Source organism: Hippoglossus hippoglossus, unplaced genomic scaffold (genome assembly GCF_009819705.1).
Source record: "Hippoglossus hippoglossus isolate fHipHip1 unplaced genomic scaffold, fHipHip1.pri scaffold_97_arrow_ctg1, whole genome shotgun sequence".
Lineage (NCBI taxonomy): Eukaryota > Metazoa > Chordata > Actinopteri > Pleuronectiformes > Pleuronectidae > Hippoglossus > Hippoglossus hippoglossus.
In genome coordinates this window covers 1-15,289 of record NW_022986848.1, presented here as the reverse complement: position 1 = coordinate 15,289, position 15,289 = coordinate 1, and the positions used below count along the sequence as shown (strand labels likewise).

General features: G+C 44.4%; 2 protein-coding genes, 1 long non-coding RNA gene and 16 other non-coding genes across 19 annotated transcripts; all 19 read right to left on the bottom strand.

Annotated features, from left to right (window-relative positions):
- Positions 1-118: 118 nt before the first annotated feature.
- On the bottom strand, positions 119-2,339 carry LOC117759111 (the record flags this gene model as incomplete). The annotated part of the gene is made up of 4 exons (XM_034581058.1): positions 2,300-2,339; positions 1,557-2,174; positions 1,118-1,445; positions 119-923 (listed from the first exon to the last, which is right to left on the bottom strand). Coding segments are annotated over exons 2-4 (1,315 nt in total), but the record flags the coding sequence as incomplete, so codon positions are not given.
- Positions 2,340-2,819: 480 nt separating this feature from the next.
- Positions 2,820-3,201, bottom strand: LOC117759112. The gene is made up of 3 exons (XR_004613427.1): positions 3,187-3,201; positions 3,017-3,103; positions 2,820-2,930 (listed from the first exon to the last, which is right to left on the bottom strand). It is a non-coding gene; the product is annotated as an uncharacterized LOC117759112 (long non-coding RNA).
- Positions 3,202-5,519: 2,318 nt separating this feature from the next.
- On the bottom strand, positions 5,520-5,607 carry trnay-gua. The gene is given in 2 exon segments: positions 5,520-5,555; positions 5,571-5,607. It is a non-coding gene; the product is annotated as a tRNA-Tyr (tRNA).
- A 230-nt stretch (positions 5,608-5,837) lies between these two features.
- Positions 5,838-5,925, bottom strand: trnay-gua. The gene is given in 2 exon segments: positions 5,838-5,873; positions 5,889-5,925. It is a non-coding gene; the product is annotated as a tRNA-Tyr (tRNA).
- A 201-nt stretch (positions 5,926-6,126) lies between these two features.
- Positions 6,127-6,214, bottom strand: trnay-gua. The gene is given in 2 exon segments: positions 6,127-6,162; positions 6,178-6,214. It is a non-coding gene; the product is annotated as a tRNA-Tyr (tRNA).
- Positions 6,215-6,733: 519 nt separating this feature from the next.
- trnay-gua lies at positions 6,734-6,821 on the bottom strand. The gene is given in 2 exon segments: positions 6,734-6,769; positions 6,785-6,821. It is a non-coding gene; the product is annotated as a tRNA-Tyr (tRNA).
- Positions 6,822-7,022: 201 nt separating this feature from the next.
- On the bottom strand, positions 7,023-7,110 carry trnay-gua. The gene is given in 2 exon segments: positions 7,023-7,058; positions 7,074-7,110. It is a non-coding gene; the product is annotated as a tRNA-Tyr (tRNA).
- Positions 7,111-7,311: 201 nt separating this feature from the next.
- On the bottom strand, positions 7,312-7,399 carry trnay-gua. Its single transcript is given in 2 exon segments — positions 7,312-7,347; positions 7,363-7,399. It is a non-coding gene; the product is annotated as a tRNA-Tyr (tRNA).
- A 230-nt stretch (positions 7,400-7,629) lies between these two features.
- On the bottom strand, positions 7,630-7,717 carry trnay-gua. Its single transcript is given in 2 exon segments — positions 7,630-7,665; positions 7,681-7,717. It is a non-coding gene; the product is annotated as a tRNA-Tyr (tRNA).
- A 490-nt stretch (positions 7,718-8,207) lies between these two features.
- Positions 8,208-8,295, bottom strand: trnay-gua. The gene is given in 2 exon segments: positions 8,208-8,243; positions 8,259-8,295. It is a non-coding gene; the product is annotated as a tRNA-Tyr (tRNA).
- Positions 8,296-8,496: 201 nt separating this feature from the next.
- Positions 8,497-8,584, bottom strand: trnay-gua. The gene is given in 2 exon segments: positions 8,497-8,532; positions 8,548-8,584. It is a non-coding gene; the product is annotated as a tRNA-Tyr (tRNA).
- A 230-nt stretch (positions 8,585-8,814) lies between these two features.
- On the bottom strand, positions 8,815-8,902 carry trnay-gua. Its single transcript is given in 2 exon segments — positions 8,815-8,850; positions 8,866-8,902. It is a non-coding gene; the product is annotated as a tRNA-Tyr (tRNA).
- Positions 8,903-9,103: 201 nt separating this feature from the next.
- On the bottom strand, positions 9,104-9,191 carry trnay-gua. Its single transcript is given in 2 exon segments — positions 9,104-9,139; positions 9,155-9,191. It is a non-coding gene; the product is annotated as a tRNA-Tyr (tRNA).
- Positions 9,192-9,392: 201 nt separating this feature from the next.
- trnay-gua lies at positions 9,393-9,480 on the bottom strand. The gene is given in 2 exon segments: positions 9,393-9,428; positions 9,444-9,480. It is a non-coding gene; the product is annotated as a tRNA-Tyr (tRNA).
- A 230-nt stretch (positions 9,481-9,710) lies between these two features.
- Positions 9,711-9,798, bottom strand: trnay-gua. Its single transcript is given in 2 exon segments — positions 9,711-9,746; positions 9,762-9,798. It is a non-coding gene; the product is annotated as a tRNA-Tyr (tRNA).
- A 490-nt stretch (positions 9,799-10,288) lies between these two features.
- Positions 10,289-10,376, bottom strand: trnay-gua. Its single transcript is given in 2 exon segments — positions 10,289-10,324; positions 10,340-10,376. It is a non-coding gene; the product is annotated as a tRNA-Tyr (tRNA).
- Positions 10,377-10,577: 201 nt separating this feature from the next.
- On the bottom strand, positions 10,578-10,665 carry trnay-gua. The gene is given in 2 exon segments: positions 10,578-10,613; positions 10,629-10,665. It is a non-coding gene; the product is annotated as a tRNA-Tyr (tRNA).
- A 230-nt stretch (positions 10,666-10,895) lies between these two features.
- On the bottom strand, positions 10,896-10,983 carry trnay-gua. Its single transcript is given in 2 exon segments — positions 10,896-10,931; positions 10,947-10,983. It is a non-coding gene; the product is annotated as a tRNA-Tyr (tRNA).
- Positions 10,984-12,797: 1,814 nt separating this feature from the next.
- On the bottom strand, positions 12,798-15,246 carry LOC117759113. Its single transcript, XM_034581060.1, has 5 exons — positions 15,046-15,246; positions 14,632-14,927; positions 14,272-14,433; positions 14,015-14,176; positions 12,798-13,904 (listed from the first exon to the last, which is right to left on the bottom strand). Exons 2-5 carry the CDS (start codon positions 14,839-14,841, stop codon positions 12,798-12,800), a joined length of 1,641 nt encoding a protein of 546 aa, XP_034436951.1. The 5' UTR covers positions 14,842-14,927; positions 15,046-15,246.
- Positions 15,247-15,289: the final 43 nt, after the last annotated feature.

Below are 15,289 nucleotides of genomic sequence, written 5' to 3'. Positions count from 1 at the left end.
GGGAGAATTTTGTCAGTGTTAGTACTGTACAGTAATAGTATTAATAATAATAATAATAGTAATAAAACGTTGAACCCTATATATTTAATCTCATCAATGTATAGGGATCCATACAGACCTGGAATGAACTTGTTCAGGTGTAGGTGGAAGGACTCAAGTGATGTGGACCCTCGAGCACACCTGTAATTTGGCAGAACAATGCCCTCTTTGGTGGTGGTGCCCGTCTGGGTATAGAGAAGCACACCCGGTTCATCCTGAATGCACTTTACATGCCTCGTCTGGACATGCCAGATGTGCTGCATCCTCTCCTGGTCCAACAGAGGGACACCAAGCGAGTCTCTCCCCTTTATCCCTATCAGCTCATTGAGCAGGCATTCAATCAAGATGATTGTCTGCTGCTCTCCCCTTGTCTGCCTGCTGCAGTGCAGGGCCAGTTCGGCCTTGGTTATCTGTAGTTCTACCATTTTGTCCGTTATGCTAGGTACACCTTCCCGTACCAGCTGTGCAGTCTTGGCTCGCCGCAGCAAGGCAACATCTCTGCTGTCCCACTCAAAAATGCAGCTGGACAATTTGGCCATGAAGGTGGGGTAGAGAGGATGAGAATCCTTTGTACAGCCAGATGTCAGTCGCCTCATGAAGTGGTAAATGTCTAACCTCACAATGAGGTCTGGCCACCCTCCAAATCGTTGTTTCAATTTGGTCTGTACCCTGTCCTCCCGACAACATTCAGTGTCGACATACAGTAGCCGAGGAGGGGCCACACCAGCATTGCTGTATCTCCGGATGAGATCAGCTGCCATGATGTCCAGAGCTGGACGCTCCTGAGCAGTCAGGACACTGATGAGGATTTGGCCCACCTCATTGCTCACAGATGTAAGCCACAAGGCAGTCCCCTTTGCCAGGCCTGACAGCTTCTTGGTGATCTGTGATCCCAAATAAAGGACAGTGAGTTATTAAATATGTTGTATATGTGTGATGCTAGTATAATTACATGAGGTTTCTTTTATTGAACAAAGCATTAATGTTATATTTCACGTCTGTACTACTAATGTTATAATTTCGACAAAGTGAGGTTATAATGTAGAATATTACAGTGTTTACAGTCAAAAATATTTACTTTTTTGGTGGAGTCCATTTTTAGGACACTTCCAAAGGTGCATGTTATTTTTGCTTTGATGTGGTCCAGCCTGCTCAAGATGTCTCTGCCATAGACAGCTAGCATCCACCTGTGAGAAGGGATAACTACTGGCTCAGGCGGCTCCTGGAATGTGATAGGGAGCAGGCATGGCCGGTCAGCAAAGTCTGTGCATGCACCAAAGTACCGGCAGAGGAACTTCAGCCACTCCCGACTGTGGTTTTCCCTCAGCTGCCTGACCAACCGGCAGGGGCTGTTACCCAGGGCCCTCTCCCTCAGAAAGCAAATCACCCGTATGTCACAAGCATATCTATAAAGAAAACAAGGGAAAAGGGAGACAAAAATAAAAACAGCAATGTTGAAGTGTGTTTCAATGACAAACAAAGACGTTACATAAGCAAAATAATCTCAGTATAATAACCTTTGAGTCAGGATCAGTCTGAACTCCAGCCTGTGTTGCATTGCCAGCTGGTCCAATATTGTCTTGCTGGTGGAAATGTAACTGGTTTTGCAACCAGCTGCACTGCACCACAGGGTCTCAGTTATTAAAAAGGTAAAACGTGTCCACATCCAGAACCTTGCGGGCTCTCTTGTGGGCTCCATAGCCTGTGAGCTGTTTGCCACAAAGAGGACAGGCGAGCCTGACCTTCCACAGGTGGTAGGGCATCCACAGGAGAAGCCGGTGGGTAAAAAAGCGCTCTGGAGTGGGGGCCTGATGATAAATGAGCGCTGGTAATGGTGGATTATACCACAGCTTCAGGTCAGAGCGCAAACGATGGTTCTTCCACAGAGCTGCTGAAATCCATTTCTGGTCCTGAGCTGGTAAAGTTTTCATCAGCTTTGCAGGCAGCCAGCCAGGCTCTGAACCAGCAGCAGCAGCAGCCACCAGATTTCCGGCCAGTGGCTCAGAGTCAGGGGCAGGATGTGCTGAGGGACCAGCCACAGATGTTGCAGCAGAGGAGACACATTCACCAGAGGCAGAGTCCACAGGGGCAGGAGGAGCAGAGGAGGTATCCAAGGAGGTGGCAGTTGACACTCTCTAATTTATAAATCACAAAAAGGCAAATATATAGACATGATTATAAGCTACTCATGAAGGAGGCTTGTTTCAAGTTTAATAAAATATGGGTGTGAAGAAAACAACTTAAATGAGGAGTTTCTCACAGCTCCAGCAGCAGCCGATGTGACACAAGAAGTGGAGGTGGTTGCAGACACAGGAGAGGGGGGAAGAGACAGAGGAGAGACAGTCTGAATATAGTGCCTGGGACTGTGGCCAGGTGACGGGGTCCTCCGTGCAGAGGCACTTGGCACAATGCCCGAGACAGCAGAGGACTCAGAAGTGCCAGTTGTGGTCTAAGTGAAGAAGAGGACAGTTTACACCAAAATAAATAAAGTATTGTGTCATAATTAGGTATAACAACACAGATATTATAAGACTAGACCATTTCATCATATCTGTAACAAATGAAAATGCTGCTATGTTTACTCAGATGTTGTCCTTATATTACCTTGATTCCATGCTTCCCAGCCAAAGACAAGTTTGGCCGTAAATTGGCACCATGCAATCCACCGAACCGTGGTTTTGTTAACTGATGAGAAGAAAAAGTAACCTTATGTGTAGCCGTTTAAAATGTAAATGTATGCAAAATATAAATATTAGCTTCAGTATATCCTCAATACTTACTGATGCCAAAGTCAAAGTGGGCTTGCGTGGTGGTTGCCCAGGTGTTATGGAGGGGGATGCAGATGAGGGTCCTGGTTGTGGTGTCACCGAAGATGACACAGAGACTGATGGCTACAGGTTCCAAGAAATGAAAATGAAATTCAATAATATGTAATACAACACCAAGACATTGTAATATTATGTAAGACCTCTGATACCTTCTTGTTATGGAAACCACAGTTACATGTCTGTGTCCCTCCAAACAGAGACCTTTGACCCCTGAGCTGCATTGGGCATTTCTCAATCTGTAATATTGATAGTGAATTGTAATATTATTACTTTGCTTTAAGTGCAGTGATTGTACACATATCACTTTCTCCAAGTCTACCTTCAGAAACAGATCATTCCACTTTTTCAGGCGTGGTGCCGGCCGGTTTCCTGCCTCAGCGGGCCAGACCCCTACAGCAGCAAACTTACGCAGACGGGACATCCACTCCTCATCACCCATAGCTCTGTGTTTTTTGTCTTTGGAAGCCATCTGACAATAATAGACACAATTCAGTTTATACAAGCATATACATGTGAGGAAAAAAACCCAACAAGAATCAGCGTACTTATCAGCAAATTCTAACACATTTCAGCTCATTGTATAATATAGTAGAATTCCATAACTGCTTGTATTACAGTTTGGTTACATACACGTTTATACAACTTTATTATTACTTGATAGACATGCAAAAGTTAAACCTTGTGTTACATTATAATGATGTTATACTCTACTGTAAATTGAATGAGGGTACTACAGTAACATTAGGATTATTTCAAATCCAATAGGCAAAACCATATTCCCTCTTTCTATTAAAAATTTATAATAATGTACAGCCTTATGAGGAAAAGCTCAAATTAGTGCTCATAAAGAATTAGAATAACGTACAGCGGTATGAAAAGCGGCAAGTTTGGCTTGGCGGTCATAAACATATAATAACGTACAGCGGTATGAAAAGCGCCAAGTTTGGCGCACATAAACATATAATAACGTACAGCGGTATGAAAAGCGCCAAGTTTGGCGCACATAAACATATAATAATGTACAGCGGTATGAAGAGCGCAGATTTTTTTAGTTCAAAAAGACGACCGGTATATGGAAAGGAAAAGGCAAAGTAACAACAACAACGAATGAATGAACGGTGATTTTACAAACGCGAATGTTAAACCCGGTGTCATAGCTGAGTCTCGGTGTAATAAATTAGCTTACTAGCTAGCAGTCGGACTAAGTGAGATGACATTGGCGACATCTTACCTTTCCGGTAGAAATCCTCAAAGTGACGGAGTTGAAAAGGTCACATTTACAGTAGAAATCCGGAGGGGGGAGGGTTCCTGTGGCTGCGCCAAAAGTTGAAGACGGGCCATGGTCATTGGCTGTCACATTGAAGTGACGTCACTTGAAAGATGGAGAACGGACCCACTGATTGGCTTTCCGAAAGTTGGAGACGGTGCGACGTGATTCGATGGCACGATGAAAGATGGAGATAGAGCTTACGGATTGGCCGTCAAAAGATGGAAATACGGAGACGTGATTGGACTCGAGTAGACAGTCTCTCGCTCCCCGGGTACCGCTATCGAAGGGTTAAATCAAGTTTAACAGTGTAGCATACTTTTGGAAAATGTCCATATCCTGGTTAGAAAATGTACAACTGTCTTCAGAGTCCCTATGCTAAACATTCAGGACATTAACGGCCCGCCCTCTCGAGCTGCTTTTGGGTCGTTGAGGTACCCTGACTAGAGGTGTGAAGGGCTGATGATATGTTGCGAGTCGTTAAGTCTCAGGTGCAAATTTCCAACTGTAAAAGACTCCTTCTTCGAGCCGGAGTTGAACCAGCGACCTAAGGATGTCAACATATGTAACTTACAGTCCTCCTCTCTTCCAACTGATCTATCGAAGGGTTATATCATGTTTAACAGTGTATCATTCTTTTGGAAAATGTCCATATCCTGGTTAGAAAATGTTGAACTGTCTTCAGAGTCCCTATGCTAAACATTCAGGACATTGACTGCACAGCCTAATTTTTGGTCATTGAGGTACCCTGACTAGAGGTGTGAACTGCTGTTGATATCTTGTGATCGTTAAGCCTATAAAAGACTCCTCTTTCGAGCCGGAGTTGAACCAGCGACCTAAGGATGTCAACATATGTAACCTACAGTTCTCCGCTCTTCCAACTGAGCTATCAAAGGGTTAAATCAGGTTTAACAGTGTAGCATACTTTTGGAAAATGTCCATATCCTGGTTAGAATACGTTCAACTGTCTTCAGAGTCCCTATGCTAAACCTTCAGCTCAATGACTGCCCTGCCCTCTCTAGCTGCTTTTGGGTCGTTGAGGTACCCTGACTAGAGGTGTGAACTGCTGTTGATATCTTGTGATCGTTTAGCCTATAAAAGACTCCTCCTTAGAGCCGGAGTTGAACCAGCGACCTGCGGATGCAACCTACAGTCCTCCGCTCTTCCAACTGAGCTATCGAAGGGTAAAATCAGGTTTAACAGTGTAGCATACTTTTGGAAAATGCCCATATCCTGGTAAGAACACATTCAACTGCCTTCTGAGTCGCTATGCTAAACATTCAGGACATTGACTGCTCAGCCTACTTTTTGGTCATTGAGGTACCCTGACTAGAGGTGTGAACTGCTGTTGATATCTTGTGATCGTTAAGCCTATAAAAGACTCCTCCTTCGAGCCGGAGTTGAACCAGCGACCTAAGGATGTCAGCGTATGTAACCTACAGTCCTCCGCTCTTCCAACTGAGCTATCGAAGGGTTAAATCAGGTTTAACAGTGTAGCATACTTTTGGAAAATGCCCATATCCTGGTTAGAACACGTTGAACTGCCTTCTGAGTCCCTATGCTAAACCTTCAGCTCAATGACTGCCCTGCCCTCTCTAGCTGCTTTTGGGTCGTTGAGGTACCCTGACTAGAGGTGTGAAGGGCTGATGATATGTTGCGAGTCGTTAAGTCTCAGGTGCAAATTTCCAACTGTAAAAGACTCCTCCTTCGAGCCGGAGTTGAACCAGCGACCTAAGGATGTCTACATATGTAACCTACAGTCCTCCGCTCTTCCAACTGAGCTATCGAAGGGTTATATCATGTTTAACAGTGTAGCATTCTTTTGGAAAATGTCCATATCCTGGTTAGAAAACGTTCAACTGTCTTCAGAGTCCCTATGCTAAACATTCAGGACATTGACTGCACAGCCTACTTTTTGGTCATTGAGGTACCCTGACTAGAGGTGTGAACTGCTGTTGATATCTTGTGATCGTTTAGCCTTTAAAATACTCCTCCTTCGAGCCGGAGTTGAACCAGCGACCTAAGGATGTCAACATATGTAACCTACAGTCCTCCGCTCTTCCAACTGAGCTATCGAAGGGTTAGAACAGGTTTAACAGTGTAGCGTTCTTTTGGAAAATGTCCATATCCTGGTTAGAAAATGTTGAACTGTCTTCAGAGTCCCTATGCTAAACATTCAGGACATTGACTGCACAGCCTACTTTTTGGTCATTGAGGTACCCTGACTAGAGGTGTGAACTGCTGTTGATATCTTGTGATCGTTTAGCCTATAAAAGACTCCTCCTTCGAGCCGGAGTTGAACCAGCGACCTATGGATGTCAACATATGTAACCTACAGTCCTCCGCTCTTCCAACTGAGCTATCGAAGGGTTATATCACTTTTAACAGTGTAGCATACTTTTGGAAAATGTCCATATCCTGGTTAGAAAATGTTCAACTGTCTTCAGAGTCCCTATGCTAAACCTTCAGCTCAATGACTGCCCTGCCCTCTCTAGCTGCTTTTGGGTCGTTGAGGTACCCTGACTAGAGGTGTGAAGGGCTGATGATATGTTGAGAGTCGTTAAGTCTCAGGTGCAAATTTCCAACTGTAAAAGACTCCTCCTTCGAGCCGGAGTTGAACCAGCGACCTAAGGATGTCAACATATGTAACCTACAGTCCTCCGCTCTTCCAACTGAGCTATCGAAGGGTTAAATCAGGTTTAACAGTGTAGCATACTTTTGGAAAATGTCCATATCCTGGTTAGAAAACGTTCAACTGTCTTCAGAGTCCCTATGCTAAACATTCAGGACATTGACTGCACAGCCTACTTTTTGGTCATTGAGGTACCCTGACTAGAGGTGTGAACTGCTGTTGATATCTTGTGATCGTTTAGCCTTCAAAATACTCCTCCTTCGAGCCGGAGTTGAACCAGCGACCTAAGGATGTCAACATATGTAACCTACAGTCCTCCGCTCTTCCAACTGAGCTATCGAAGGGTTATATCAAGTTTAACAGTGTAGCGTTCTTTTGGAAAATGTCCATATCCTGGTTAGAAAATGTTGAACTGTCTTCAGAGTCCCTATGCTAAACATTCAGGACATTGACTACACAGCCTACTTTTTGGTCATTGAGGTACCCTGACTAGAGTTGTGAACTGCTGTTGATATCTTGTGATCGTTTAGCCTATAAAAGACTCCTCCTTCGAGCCGGAGTTGAACCAGCGACCTAAGGATGTCAACATATGTAACCTACAGTCCTCCACTCTTCCAACTGAGCTATCGAAGGGTTATATCACTTTTAACAGTGTAGCATACTTTTGGAAAATGTCCATATCCTGGTTAGAAAATGTTCAACTGTCTTCAGAGTCCCTATGCTAAACCTTCAGCTCAATGACTGCCCTGCCCTCTCTAGCTGCTTTTGGGTCGTTGAGGTACCCTGACTAGAGGTGTGAAGGGCTGATGATATGTTGAGAGTCATTAAGTCTCAGGTGCAAATTTCCAACTGTAAAAGACTCCTCCTTCGAGCCGGAGTTGAACCAGCGACCTAAGGATGTCAACATATGTAACCTACAGTCCTCCGCTCTTCCAACTGAGCTATCGAAGAGTTATATCATGTTTAACAGTGTAGCATTCTTTTGGAAAATGTCCATATCCTGGTTAGAAAACGTTCAACTGTCTTCAGAGTCCCTATGCTAAACATTCAGGACATTGACTGCACAGCCTACTTTTTGGTCATTGAGGTACCCTGACTAGAGGTGTGAACTGCTGTTGATATCTTGTGATCGTTTAGCCTTCAAAATACTCCTCCTTCGAGGCGGAGTTGAACCAGCGACCTAAGGATGTCAACATATGTAACCTACAGTCCTCTGCTCTTCCAACTGAGCTATCGAAGGGTTATATCATGTATAACAGTGTAGCACACTTTTGGAAAATGCCCATATCCTGGTTAGAACACGTTGAACTGCCTTCTGAGTCTCTATGCTAAACATTCAGGACATTGACTCCCCAGCCTACTTTATGGTCATTGAGGTACCCTGACTAGAGGTGTGAACTGCTGTTGATATCTTGTGATCGTTAAGCCTATAAAAGACTCCTCCTTCGAGCCGGAGTTGAACCAGCGACCTAAGGATGTCAACATATGTAACCTACAGTCCTCCGCTCTTCCAACTGAGCTATCGAAGGGTTATATCACTTTTAACAGTGTAGCATACTTTTGGAAAATGTCCATATCCTGGTTAGAAAATGTTCAGCTGTCTTCAGAGTCCCTATGCTATACCTTCAGCTCAATGACTGCCCCGCCTACTTTTTGGTCATTGAGGTACCCTGACTAGAGGTGTGAACTGCTGTTGATATATTGTGATCGTTAAGCCTATAAAAGACTCCTCCTTCGAGCCGGAGTTGAACCAGCGACCTAAGGATGTCAACATATGTAACCTACAGTCCTCCGCTCTTCCAACTGAGCTATCGAAGGGTTATATCACTTTTAACAGTGTAGCATACTTTTGGAAAATGTCCATATCCTGGTTAGAAAACGTTCAACTGTCTTCAGAGTCCCTATGCTAAACCTTCAGCTCAATGACTGCCCTGCCCTCTCTAGCTGCTTTTGGGTCGTTGAGGTACCCTGACTAGAGGTGTGAAGGGCTGATGATATGTTGCGAGTCGTTAAGTCTCAGGTGCAAATTTCCAACTGTAAAAGACTCCTCCTTCGAGCCGGAGTTGAACCAGCGACCTAAGGATGTCAACATATGTAACCTACAGTCCTCCGCTCTTCCAACTGAGCTATCGAAGGGTTAAATCAGGTTTAACAGTGTAGCATACTTTTGGAAAATGTCCATATCCTGGTTAGAAAACGTTCAACTGTCTTCAGAGTCCCTATGCTAAACATTCAGGACATTGACTGCACAGCCTACTTTTTGGTCATTGAGGTACCCTGACTAGAGGTGTGAACTGCTGTTGATATCTTGTGATCGTTTAGCCTTCAAAATACTCCTCCTTCGAGCCGGAGTTGAACCAGCGACCTAAGGATGTCAACATATGTAACCTACAGTCCTCCGCTCTTCCAACTGAGCTATCGAAGGGTTACATCAAGTTTAACAGTGTAGCGTTCTTTTGGAAAATGTCCATATCCTGGTTAGAAAATGTTGAACTGTCTTCAGAGTCCCTATGCTAAACATTCAGGACATTGACTACACAGCCTACTTTTTGGTCATTGAGGTACCCTGACTAGAGTTGTGAACTGCTGTTGATATCTTGTGATCGTTTAGCCTATAAAAGACTCCTCCTTCGAGCCGGAGTTGAACCAGCGACCTAAGGATGTCAACATATGTAACCTACAGTCCTCCGCTCTTCCAACTGAGCTATCGAAGGGTTATATCACTTTTAACAGTGTAGCATACTTTTGGAAAATGTCCATATCCTGGTTAGAAAATGTTCAACTGTCTTCAGAGTCCCTATGCTAAACCTTCAGCTCAATGACTGCCCTGCCCTCTCTAGCTGCTTTTGGGTCGTTGAGGTACCCTGACTAGAGGTGTGAAGGGCTGATGATATGTTGAGAGTCATTAAGTCTCAGGTGCAAATTTCCAACTGTAAAAGACTCCTCCTTCGAGCCGGAGTTGAACCAGCGACCTAAGGATGTCAACATATGTAACCTACAGTCCTCCGCTCTTCCAACTGAGCTATCGAAGAGTTATATCATGTTTAACAGTGTAGCATTCTTTTGGAAAATGTCCATATCCTGGTTAGAAAACGTTCAACTGTCTTCAGAGTCCCTATGCTAAACATTCAGGACATTGACTGCACAGCCTACTTTTTGGTCATTGAGGTACCCTGACTAGAGGTGTGAACTGCTGTTGATATCTTGTGATCGTTTAGCCTTCAAAATACTCCTCCTTCGAGGCGGAGTTGAACCAGCGACCTAAGGATGTCAACATATGTAACCTACAGTCCTCTGCTCTTCCAACTGAGCTATCGAAGGGTTATATCATGTATAACAGTGTAGCACACTTTTGGAAAATGCCCATATCCTGGTTAGAACACGTTGAACTGCCTTCTGAGTCTCTATGCTAAACATTCAGGACATTGACTCCCCAGCCTACTTTATGGTCATTGAGGTACCCTGACTAGAGGTGTGAACTGCTGTTGATATCTTGTGATCGTTAAGCCTATAAAAGACTCCTCCTTCGAGCTGGAGTTGAACCAGCGACCTAAGGATGTCAACATATGTAACCTACAGTCCTCCGCTCTTCCAACTGAGCTATCGAAGGGTTATATCACTTTTAACAGTGTAGCATACTTTTGGAAAATGTCCATATCCTGGTTAGAAAATGTTCAGCTGTCTTCAGAGTCCCTATGCTATACCTTCAGCTCAATGACTGCCCCGCCTACTTTTTGGTCATTGAGGTACCCTGACTAGAGGTGTGAACTGCTGTTGATATATTGTGATCGTTAAGCCTATAAAAGACTCCTCCTTCGAGCCGGAGTTGAACCAGCGACCTAAGGATGTCAACATATGTAACCTACAGTCCTCCGCTCTTCCAACTGAGCTATCGAAGGGTTATATCACTTTTAACAGTGTAGCATACTTTTGGAAAATGTCCATATCCTGGTTAGAAAACGTTCAACTGTCTTCAGAGTCCCTATGCTAAACCTTCAGCTCAATGACTGCCCTGCCCTCTCTAGCTGCTTTTGGGTCGTTGAGGTACCCTGACTAGAGGTGTGAAGGGCTGATGATATGTTGCGAGTCGTTAAGTCTCAGGTGCAAATTTCCAACTGTAAAAGACTCCTCCTTCGAGCCGGAGTTGAACCAGCGACCTAAGGATGTCAGCGTATGTAACCTACAGTCCTCCGCTCTTCCAACTGAGCTATCGAAGGGTTAAATCAGGTTTAACAGTGTAGCGTTCTTTTGGAAAATGTCCATAACCTGGTTAGAAAATGTTGAACTGTCTTCAGAGTCCCTATGCTAAACATTCAGGACATTGACTGCACAGCCTACTTTTTGGTCATTGAGGTACCCTGACTAGAGGTGTGAACTGCTGTTGATATCTTGTGATCGTTAAGACTATAAAAGACTCCTCCTTCGAGCTGGAGTTGAACGAGCGACCTGAGGATGTCAGCGTATGCAACCTACAGTCCTCCTCTCTTCCAACTGAGCTATCGAAGGGTTAAATAAGGTTTAACAGTGAAGCATACTTTTGGAAAATGCCCATATCCTGGTAAGAACACGTTCAACTGCCTTCTGAGTCTCTTTGCTAAACATTCAGGACATTGACTGCCCAGCCTACTTTTTGGTCATTGAGGTACCCTGACAAGAGGTGTGAACTTCTGTTGATATCTTGTGATCATTAAGCCTATAAACGACTCCTCCTTCGAGCCGGAGTTGAACCAGCGACCTATGGATGTCAACATATGTAACCTACAGTCCTCTGCTCTTCCAACTGAGCTATCGAAGGGTTATATCTCTTTTAACAGTGTAGCATACTTTTGGAAAATGTCCGTATCCTGGTTAGAAAATGTTCAACTGTCTTCAGAGTCCCTATGCTAAACCTTCAGCTCAATGACTGCCCTGCCCTCTCTAGCTGCTTTTGGGTCGTTGAGGTACCCTGACTAGAGTTGTGAAGGGCTGATGATATGTTGAGAGTCGTTAAGTCTCAGGTGCAAATTTCCAACTGTAAAAGACATATCCTTCCAGCGACCTAAGGATGTCAACATATGTAACCTACAGTCCTCCGCTCTTCCAACTCCGCTAAAGCTGGGGAACAATAGTCTGTATGGGGGGGGGAAGAAGAGGAAAGAAGGGGAAGAGGGGGGGGAGAAGAGGGGAAGAAGAGGGGAAGGAAAAAGAGAGGAAATGGAAAGAATAGAGAATGGAAACTGATCCTGGTGCCTGTCAGATGTTGTAGGATGCATTTGTTATTGTATTAATTAGAGTAATAGGACCAAAATGACACTTTGCTGGAGTATGGCATAAGCAGCTGTGGATCCGAAGGTTGCTGGATCAATTCCCGTCAGCAACATGTGTCTATTTACCCAAACTGTTACCAAATACTATGAATCGCGTAAATGTCACTTAGTTACTTTATATTGGTCAAATGGTCAAACATTGTGTTTGTAATGCTGGCATAGAGATGTAATTGTTGTTAATGAAATTATATTAATAAATCGTTTTTTTATAGCAATGTAACTCACATTATTAACAATCAGTAGTTGCATCAACACATATTTTATTATTATTTTGACTTGAATGGTCTTTTCTTATAGAATAGATTAAGTTAATGTTAACTGTATATATATATATATATATATATATATATATATATACAGTTAATAGCTAAAATATGCTATATCTTTGGGTGAAATAAACAAGATAGTGCTGTAGAAAAAGTATACACATTTATTACAAAATACACTGGAAATCTTGACACAAAGAACCCCAAACAACAGTAACAACGAAGAAATGAATTAAATAAATGGACCAACAAACAGACTGGAGTAAAAAAATTACCTCTTTGTTGGAGGTAATAATAAAATAAATACAAAGAATGAAAGAAATCCTCATGTATTGGCCAATAAGCATACAGACAAACTGAAACCACCAAACATTAGAAGATAAAAAATACTGAACTATTGCAACAACACTTTATTTTAAAACTATATACATACATTATTTACACTCCAGAATAATGATATCATTTCTTTGCTGCCCTCTTCCTCCGCATGTCCTCCAACCACTGGTCATGTGGCATGTCAGTGGTAAAAGGACAGTATACATAGCCATAATATTGACGATGGCCATTTTCAAGAGTCCGGGGCTGCTGACACTGACTGCATTTGTTTTTTTCTGTTGTCCGAATGTACCGTCTTCGGGCAGAAGATGGGATGGGGAGGGGGCCAGCAGGAGCAAGCAACTTGACTGCAGGGACTTGTGGGGGCAAAACAACAATTGGGCCAATGACAGGGCTGGATTGGGGGACAATAGGCATAGGGGCAGAGGTATGTGGACGTGCCTGCTGTGGGACCAACTGCCTCATAGAAGGCAAGCCTGGGCAGAAAGCCTTTGGAGGATGAAGGTGTTGGGCTGGAAGAACAGACTTCCTCTTGTCCACGGCCTTTCCTGCTGTACTCTGTGGCAAGTGGTATTGATGTTGGGGGCCAAGCTGTGGGGGTGCAGCAGTGGGACGTGACTGCATAGGTGGTAGAGGCACAGAAGCAACGGGAATAGAGGGAGGCAAGTTGACCCCTTGCAGCAGAATGCCACATTCCTGCCTCTTCAGGCGCTTGTTGTGCCACTGGATGAGGGTTGTTTGGTTGACCTCAAACAACTGTAATGTAGTGGTCTGCATGACCACACCATTACCCAGGACCAGCTGCCTGATTTTGCTGTAGTCTTTGAGGATGAGAGTCCATCTTGTCAGAGCATAATTGCCCTGCTTTTTGGGGCTCTTATAGATGTTGCACAGTTTGACAAAGATGGACTCTATCAGGCGACAACAGTCTGGCCACTGTGCAGGGGATCCTGTTGATCCTAAGACACAGCGTGTCATGCTCTCCACACCTGGTGTAAATTCAGCTTTCTTTTTTGAAACCCTGTAGCGTCCTGTTGTCAGGCGACTCTGGTGCCGTGCAGCATATTCCACCCGCTGGCGATCATATGGCAGGAGGTTCTGCCACAGGGCTATGATTGTACTGGCCTGCAGGTTGTTAAGGGTGAGGCCAGTTTCATTTCTCAGCCCCACCAAGTAGTCAGCCAGGCAGTCCACACCGTCCATTCCTGGAACACCACGCTCATCCACTGCCTGGTAAATATAAGAGTACATCAAAATTAACAAACAAAAAAAAATACACAGTAGCAAATACAGAAAAGTAACATAACTGTCCCAGTGTAATTCTTCGCAAAAAGACTCACCAGATGTTGCCCAGGTGCTGCTGGGGTGGTGGTCTGTGATCCAGAGGAAGCTGTGGCTGTAGGGACAGTGGTCGAGAGGGTGGCGGGGAGAGGAAGCATGGAGGCTGAGCTGGTGGTGATGGCTGATGGGCCAGACAACACCCTGGTGGGAAAATCCAAAGCCTGGGAAACAAAAAGAAATGGAATAGAAGTAAAAACCCGAAGCATACCACAAGTATAACAGGTTGTGTGGTAACTCGTACCAAAGAAACACTCACCCGCCGCGCTACAGCAGGAGTGACTGGTGGGGATGCGGATGGACCAGGAGAAACAGTTGCAGCAGCAGAAACAGCTGCTGAAAGGCTGGTGGAACTTGGGAGTAGATAACTCGCCGGAGGGGCTGATGGGCCAGGGGGCATTTCTGTGTCCTCATACTCAATCTAGAAATAAAATGGCATTTAAGTAGAGTGTATTATGCTTTTATTAATTTGTTCATTCTCCAGATTTGTATTTATTGTATTTTATTTTTGTCGGTGTCTTGATAGCACTGCTACATTTTTTACTATAAGTGGAATCATAACACAGTAACAATTATCCACTGACATTGTACGATAAAAGAAATGTGATGAGAATATTACCAGATGATGCTCAGATGCTGCTGCACTGGAGCTACATCCAGGCCTAGGAGGAGCAGCAGTAGCGTGGAGAGAAGAGGGAGTTGAAAAGCTGGTAGGTGATGGACCTGAGGACATTTCCAGCAGCTCAATGGTGAGGTCCAAGCTGTGATCCAAACCAGCATCCCCAAAGCCCTCATCCAGCTCTTCCTCAGTGCAAACATCCTCCAGCATGTGGTCGGTCTCCTCTGAGTCAGGATGTACATCCTGCAGGGGCCTTCCGGTCTGACGGTACAGGTAATCGATACCTATTAGCTCCCCTGGGACAGACAAAAGAATAGGAAGGCGAAAATTTGCTTTCAGAAATTTTATCAAAGAGGTGATTATATTTGATGGATATGAAATATCACCTCATCATGGTGGAAAGGTTAAACTTACCAGTGTAAACAGCAGGTGGCTGAAAAGAGGGCACAAATTTCCTTCCAAGCACCTTGACACTCTGGGTGTTGACACAGTGAACAAGGTCCCCTGAGTAACTGAGCAGGCTGGGAGGCTTGACTGCCAGGGATGCAGCGTGACGGTCCTGGTTCCACCGATGAAGCCCTTCTAGGAGGTACAGCTGGAAATTAAGGCTGTTGGCACTCGTTCCTTAAGAGAGAAACAATGTGAGAAATAATGTTAA